Source organism: Mixophyes fleayi, chromosome 5, assembly GCF_038048845.1.
Source record: "Mixophyes fleayi isolate aMixFle1 chromosome 5, aMixFle1.hap1, whole genome shotgun sequence".
Classification (NCBI taxonomy): Eukaryota; Metazoa; Chordata; class Amphibia; order Anura; family Limnodynastidae; genus Mixophyes; species Mixophyes fleayi.
The window spans coordinates 2,076,792-2,085,195 of record NC_134406.1 but is presented as its reverse complement, the minus strand read 5'-3'; the positions used below and the strand labels follow the sequence as shown (position 1 = coordinate 2,085,195).

Genomic DNA, 8,404 nt, shown 5'->3' with positions numbered 1-8,404 from the left:
TCTCTATTCACTACAATGGAACATTGATGTAGAAAAATAACCAAGTCTGCTGGAAAACAATATTTATTTACAAAATGAAAAGCATAAACTCAAAAAAAGAACAAGTAAATACAAAAATTTTATTCCACCCCCCTAGGACTCGGAGGGACGTCAAGTGCCAGTAAGGACTAAAGTGATAACACTTGGCGTTAAAAGTGGCTTTGTCTAATTGCCGAACATATCAATACCCCATGGGCCTGTACCCAGTAAGAGATGTGCTACTGTGTACCATGGACTGGCCATATACATCTTGGGGTGTCATGTAACTGGGGTGCCTGGAATATACCGGGACATCAAACACCGATTTGTTAGGAGGGAAATCAATGGAAGCAGCCTTAACTTCAGCCGGTCGCTGTGGGAGGGGCATTTGTGGATGTAGGCTGGAGGAGTAATCTTCTCTCACCTCTGGGTAGGGGGCGCTAGTGTAAGGAGGGGGCATGTAGTTATAGTGAGAAAATGATGGGAAGTTGGGGTACAGCATGAGAGGGTGGATACTAGGAGGGGCCACCACATTGGGGGGAACACATTTGGAATAAGATGTAGGTAGATTAAAGAGAATCGTTGGGAAAGAAGCAGCTGGGTCCACAGGTGGAGGCTGAGCTGGTGCTGGAGACTGAGCTGGTGCTACAGGCTGGAGTGATGCTTGAAGCTGGAGAGGTGATGGAGGCTGGAGTGATGCTGGAGGCTGAGCTGGTGCTGGAGGCTGGAGAGGTGCTGGAGGCTGAAGTGACGCTGGAGGCAGGAGTGATCCTGGAGGCAGGAGTGATTCTGGAGGCTGGAGAGGTGCTGGAGGCTGGAGTGATGCTGGAGGCTGGAGTGATCCTGGAGGCAGGAGTGATTCTGGAGGCTGGAGAGGTGCTGGAGGCTGGAGTGATCCTGGAGGCAGGAGTGATGCTGGAGGCTGGAGTGGTGCTGGAGGCTGGAGTGGTGCTGGAGGCTGGAGTAATACTGGAGGCTGGAGTAATGCTGGAGGCTGGAGTGATGCTGGAGTCTGGAGAGATCCTGGAGGCTGGGGTGATCCTGGAGGCTGGAGTGATGCTTGAAGCTGGAGAGATGCTGGAGGATGGAGTGATGCTGGAGGTTGAGGCTCTGGATAAGCTCTGATGGGAGTGTCTTCTGTTTGTAGATGAATGTGATAGGAATTTAGGGACGGGAACGGCAACCCGTGGATAATGTAAGGGGACAGGTCATGTGGATAGCTGTATTGCCGGGTAACAGACGTGTTCTGAAGCCTCATGGCCTCTGCAGGAATCTGAGTAATGTCCACAGTCCAGTAGTTCCCTTTAGCCTGAGGTTTCAGTGGATCTTTCAGAACCTGTGAGAGAAACAAAAGTTCTAATTTTAAAAAGGGAATAAACTGGAGATATTTGTCCTCAAGACTATCTTATGATTACAAAACATGTTACAACCTCCCATAAATATTAAAAATAGGAAAAGTACAGTCATATCATCATCATCATCATCATGTCACACAATAAGAGAGACTGGAATCAATGAGACAGGTATGAGATCAGATTCTCTGTAATAAATGTGACTCTTGTACATTATAACAATTTACTAAAATTCTAAAAAAAACTTTGAGCATAAGATAAATCATACAATAAAATGTGTATTTCTCTTTAAGAAAATAAACATCATAATTCAGTTATATTTCAGTATGTAGAGTAGAATAAATAATTACATATTATTACATTACAATCCCTCAATATTCCACCACGTCCTCACCTTATTAAAGCATCCATTGGAAGATAGGTTGTGTCTGACAGAGTCCTTCCATCCTTGATAATTTCCTCTAAAGAAGGGGAACACGGTGCTGATATAGTCCAGAATCTGGGGGAACAGCAAAGGAACATTCAGATATTTGTCACACCCTATAATGGGAGATTGTTACCCACAGAATCTCAGCTACCCCAAACCCCCATTCTGTCCCCCAAATCCTGAGCTGTCTGAGCTCTAGAGGGTCTGATAAGAATTGTCTCCAAATTACTATAGATATGAAGGGTTATTACAGGTATCTTCTTTCTCAGAATTTGCTGGTTTCCAAATTTGATGTGGTAAATATCTCAAAATACATTCCACTTACATGATGATTACATGATGTGATGGGGGGCATACAGTATTAGGGGTCTCAGTGATATAATAGTGATAGTTCAACTCACTCCTGAGATTCTGTATCTGATTCCCTCTCCCCTAAATCTTATCCACCTGATACCACATTTCATAAGGACCCTCTAGCTCCCAATGTTCTTGGTCAATCAGCTGCTCTTACCTGGGAGAGTTTGAGCCTCCTTTCAGGGGAACCCCTGATGACCATGGCGATCATGGCCAGGTAGGAGTAGGGGGGCTTGGCATAGCGCTGGTAATTCTTCTTCTTCGCGGACCCCTTTTCCTTTTTTTTGAGCTCCTCTGTGGGCTCCGGTTCACGTAGGATCTTATTCCCCTCTCCGGGGCAGTTATTCTCCAATCGAAAGCTTTCCATGCTTGTAAGGTCAAGGCCTGGCATATAGGTGGGATCCCAGGGATGGAAAGTGAACGCCATGTCTTACCAATGTCCTCTGACCTCAGGTGGGTCACTGTCTGCTGTGATACTGGGAACAGGGGGTGTGTAAATAGCACAGGCCACCCCACCTAAAGCTTTCTTATGTAAATGCCCCATCAACAGAGGTAGTGCTGGGAACCTCTGACTATAGAAAGACTTTCCCTCCATGTAAACAACTATACACAGCTAAAGACATCAAGTATGAATATTTGGGCGTGATCCACCTGTGAAATAGGTATTGTTATGTATATACTATGTATATAGTGTGAATATACTGTGTGTATACTGTGTGTATACCACTCACTTGTTGTGTACAAGTCACTGTTATACTCAACCCTCACACTGAGATACAACTAATAATACACAGTAAATATATATGATTTATATATCCCACTATATATATATAAATATATAAAACTATCCATAGATGTGCCAGAGAGGATGTGCAGGCAGTGATCCTAGCCTGAGGAGCTTACTGTCAGTGGAACACTGTCTCAGTTTGTACGACTGGTACTAATGAGATATATGTTTATGCTCTTTATGATTTGTATATATGAAAACATTTTAATCAGCAATTGAACATGTAGTTCCCAACTATTTGAGGACCATAAATGTCAGTGTGGAATTGTTCTAGAACCTAAAAAATAAAAAAGATTATATTATATATCTGGTCATCAGGGGATCGCAAAATATAGATTACAGGATACAACTTTATTATAATATTTTTCTTAATGGGTGTAAAGTGAGCAAATAAATATGAATGTGTCAGTACATCCAGGTAAGGGTGAGGATAGTTCTGGGCAATGGGACATTAGTGGACGCTGGGACATTAGTGGGCTCTGGGACATTAGTGGGCGCTGGGACATTAGTCGGCTCTTGGACATTAGTGGGCGCTGGGATATTAGTGGGCTCTGGGACATTAGTGGATGCTGGGATATTAGTGGGCTCTGGGACATTAGTGGGCGCTGGGACATTAGTGGGCTCTGGGATATTAGTGGGTGCTGGGACATTAGTGGGCGCTGGGACATTAGTGGACGCTGGGACATTAGTGGGTGCTGGGACATTAGTGGGCTCTGGGACATTAGTGGGCGCTGGGACATTAATGGGCTTTGGGACATTAGTGGACGCTGGGACATTAGTGGGCGCTGGGATATTAGTGGGCTCTTGGACATTAAAGAGCGATGGGACATTATTGGGCCCTTGGACATTAGTGGGCGCTGGGACACTAGAGAGCGATGGGACATTAGTGGGCTCTGGAACATTAGTGGGCGCTGGTACATTAGGGGATGCTGGGATATTAGTGGGCTCTGGAACATTAGTGGGTGCTGGGACATTAGTGGGCGCTGGGACATTAGTGGGCGCTGGGACATTAGAGAGTAATGGGACATTAGTAGGCTCTGGGACATTAGTGGGCGCTGGGACATTAATGGGCTTTGGGACATTAGTGGACGCTGGGACATTAGTGGTAGCTGGGACATTAGTTGGTGCTGGGACATTAAAGGATGCTGGGACATTAGTGGGCGCTGGGACATCAGTGGGTGCTGGGACATTAGTGCACCCTGGGACATTAGTGGACATTGGGACATTAGTGGATGCTGGGACATTAGTGGGTGTTGGGACATTAGTGGGCTGTGGGACATTAGTGGACAGTGGAGCATTAGTGGGCTCTGGGACATTAGTGGCTGCAAGATAAGTTCTGTGCTTTCCTAGATCAAAGATCTAAATAATAATTTCATCACTTAACCTGTTTAAATGCACCAACTATGAGCAATAATGTGCCAATATTACCACCACTCCTGTGATTACCATCAGTGCCCTCTAATACCAGTGATTGTAAAGCTCCAGATATTTTATCACATCATAGCCCCCGGCTACAGCTTGTTTACAGTCATTTACACATAAGAGACCCCTGTACTAACTCATCAGGACCCTTATGTTCCAGTGATCTCCATCCGCAGGGGGCTGATCACACCTGACATATCCATACTGCCCCAGGGTAGTGGTCATCCCAGAACATGTAGAACATTGGATATAAACACATTATAGATTATATTATGTATAAATATTGTAACATTGCTGAGGGGATAATATTTACTATAAAAAGCAGAAATATCTGGATTTGGATACAAATAAAAGATGATACATTGTATTTATAAGAAGATACATTACACACGTATCAAGTTTACACTTATTCATCATCACTGAGCTGAGCTTATTTCATTTAGACATTTTACCAGAAATACTAAATTAGCAGAGAAATGTAACATAATTCCACTCAAGTAATATGGATTCCAGTAATATTACAGAATGACATTCACGTTATTCCCTCCGTGTTATTAATATGTCTGTTACTCTTAGTGTGTGAGATAAGAAGCTATCCTCTCTCTCATGGGCTTCTGGGTAGGTGTTCCTATTGACGGACGCACTTGTACAAGATCCCGGCACTCGACGTTAACCAGGGCTCCCAAAATACCAGGCGGACGGCGTCTTATGGGCACTCACGCTGATAACCCTACCGGCAATACAGAAAACCACGCTACCAGCAGCAGACTTCCATGTTGCCAACAATAGGACCATGAGTGAATGGAGTCGTGGTTGTTAAGGACAGGTATCCTGCAGATCTGTGTAGCCGACCTTCAGTACCTGCAGGGAGAAGCCTATGGGGATGTATGTGAGTGTTAGACAATCTGACAGCTGCTGGGATAAGGACAGGGAAGGCAAGCCAGGATTTTCATGCCGACTCCGTCACTAAATCTGCCCAGAGTTTAGCTCGCAGTAAGTGAGCGTTTGTTGTGTGGACATATAATACAGCACACTGTATAAGATTTTTATACATATCATCCTGAGACTGAGATATAAAACCAGACTTGGTCTGGGATAAAAGTGGTGTTGCTGGTGGTGGACCCAGGACTGAGGATAACTCTGTCTTAAAAAGAACAAGCTGCTGTAGGAAGCGTTTGGTTGTGTCCTCACTTGATTGTCCTTGTGAGCCTCTTAAGTGTCCTCTGGTGTCCTCTGGTTGGTGTATGTCTGGCCTATAAATCTGACGATCTCATATAATACTATACAGACCTATATGTAATCCAGTTTATTTCAATGCAGTTTAATACAGCTTAGTATTGGATTCATGACTGATTGATATTGAATGGGTTCTATATTGACACTAATATTGTTACTGCTTTTATTTTTGCAATTTAGACTGAAATAGATGGATACAGGCTACAGACCATAGGAAGAATAGAAGGCCTGTGTGTGCATGTGATATGCTGCTCTTGCTGGACTGGAGATAGACCTGCGTATCGCACCGACCCTTGGATTAGATTCGCATTGGAGCTGACTGGTGTCTGCACCTCTACGTCACAGTGTTTTTGTTTTTTGTTTTTTTCTCTCTCTCTTTTATTATTACGTACATATATATATATATATATATATATATATATATATATATATATATATATATAATGTGTGCATGTTGAGAAATTGAGATCCTGAATTATATTCAACTTCGATCTTTAAATGTGCCAAATTGGAGCAGAAGGAATTGTGGAAAGTGGAAATTCATCAAAGAATTTTGCGAACTTTGAAAATCTTGGAAATAGAAAATCTTGGAGTTATATCTTTATAAAGTCCCATGTTTATGTGATCTAATGGATTAATTATTAACTTGTCAGAAGATGCCACTAATTTAGAGTAACTCAGATGTATGTTAAATGTTTCGCTAAGTTACATCAGAGTATAGGTGTTATTATTTGCTGTTATTTGTAGTGATCTGTGAGCAGTGGAAGACCAGAGGTCACCATTTACCTCTGCAATCATAGTGCATTTTATTTGAATTATAACTGCACCCAATTACATCTAATTGCATCTAACTGAAGAACTGCACCTAAAATGCTGCATGAACAGTTGTGCAAATAAACTGTGCAAATGTCCTACTGGTCCAGTGGATGGAGATGATCTTGATTTGAGTGTCTAAAGTGTTTGAAAGCTAGTTACTGTTAGGTTGACGGTCTAATCACCAAACCACAGAACTAGATGGCGGAGGTCTTCACCTATAGCAGCCGCCTTTCCCTTAGAGCTTTATATGCTCACCGGTACTCAGATTCCCCCAGGACTTAACTCCAGGTGTAGTGTGAGTTGGTAATACAGGCCTGTAGCGACAGGCCAGGAGGCTGGATTAAAGGCAGCGGATAGTCAGACGGTAGCCGAGGTCACGTGTCACAGACAAGCAGGATAGTCAGTAAACACACCAAGGGTCAGGGTCACGGGCAAACAGGCAGAGTCCAAAGTCCAGGCAGGGGTCATAAACAGAAAATCTGACAGGCAGAGTATCCACAGGACAGGATCCAACAACTGATAGCAGGTCAGCAAACTGGGTCAGAAGCGCTATAACCGGCAGGGAGGCTAAGCCCACCCTGCCTTACATACTTAGACCAACCAATCAGGGCTCATCCCTGAAAATACACACAGGCCAGTTTTAATTGCCCATTAATCAGCCCACAGGCTGGGGAGGAATCAGCGCCTGAGCCTGGCTGCAATATTTGCCGGGGTGCGCTGTACAGAGAACTCAGCATCCGGCCGTTGCCTTGCGAACGGTCGGACCAACTGGAGGAAGTGACGTCCCAGTCGTTAAGGAGACGGCCAAGACACCAGGCGGGGTAAGAGATAAGTCACGGTGGTGCCCGTGGCTGCCTCGGCTCCTAACAGTACCCCCCCCCCTTGAGGAGGGGTTAAAGAACCCCGACATCCCAGCTTCCTAGGAAACTGTTTGAAGAATTTATGGATAAGTTCTTTTTTTGCATGAAGGCTTCTTCGCCATGATCACGCGGCTCCTAACAGTTACATCTTGATATATCTTGTTTCAATTGCAAATGAGGATCAATTTTTAATTTGATATAGAGCAGAAGTTGAAGTGACATTGTATTACTGAATATTATCATTATCGGCATTGTATTTCAGAGGACTAAAGATAGTCTATACCTATCTGGTTAGAGAGGAGAAGAGAATGAGAGGAAGGAAAAGGGAAAGAAAGAGAAAAGTGGAATAGAAAGGAAAAAGAGAAAGTTGAACATAGATAGGATATGAGGAAGTATCCTGGGGGGAGAGGTGGGATCTAAACACTCTACTGCTAAATCTCAGGTTACTCCTATCTCCTCTCCTCTCCTCCTACACCTAAATCTCCTAGACATCCTGGAAGTTTTCATGGCTACAGTCACCTCCGACCCTTAGATTTCTTCTACAGCTGCAGAAATGGATAAAGAATTGTGACTTATATTAATGCCTTTGATTGTTCAGAAATCAGATGACACATAATACTGTTGCTATGGCACAAATTGAATCTAAATGTATTAAATCTTTGGAGACCAGAGTTAGTGATATTGATGATTGTAATGAGGCTCTACAGGTGGGAACCTCTTCTCAGACTAATACAAGTAAGAAGTTTGCTGAAAAACTAGATGATCTTGAAAATCATTTTAGACGTAATAATCTTTGTTAGATTGTTATCCCTGAAATGGTGAAAGGAAGTGATCTGATAAAATGTTTTCAATCTGAGTTAATTGAGGCTTTAGGTGCCTCATCCGATGTTAAGATTACAATTGAGAGAGCTCTTAGAATGGGTCCTAAACGTGGAGTCGCCCCAGACCAGTTATTGCTGAGTTTCTTAATTATAGAGAGAAGGAAATTATTCTACATTCTTTTCACAGGGTTAAATCTTTCATAATAAGGGGGTCAATATTCCTGATATTTCAGGACTTTCTTTCGGAAAATCAGATTGATTTTGCTTTATTATATCCCACTAAATTGCGAATCACTAATAATGGACAACAT

The 8,404-nt window shown here is 43.2% G+C and overlaps 1 protein-coding gene across 1 annotated transcript; it reads right to left on the bottom strand.

The window, feature by feature from the left end:
- Positions 1-220: 220 nt before the first annotated feature.
- Positions 221-2,578, bottom strand: LOC142157957 (forkhead activin signal transducer 3-like). The gene is made up of 4 exons (XM_075211459.1): positions 2,309-2,578; positions 1,765-1,869; positions 1,110-1,354; positions 221-623 (listed from the first exon to the last, which is right to left on the bottom strand). The coding sequence occupies exons 1-4, from the start codon at positions 2,576-2,578 to the stop codon at positions 221-223; spliced, it is 1,023 nt and encodes a 340-aa protein (XP_075067560.1).
- Between the last annotated feature and the right edge of the window lie 5,826 nt (positions 2,579-8,404).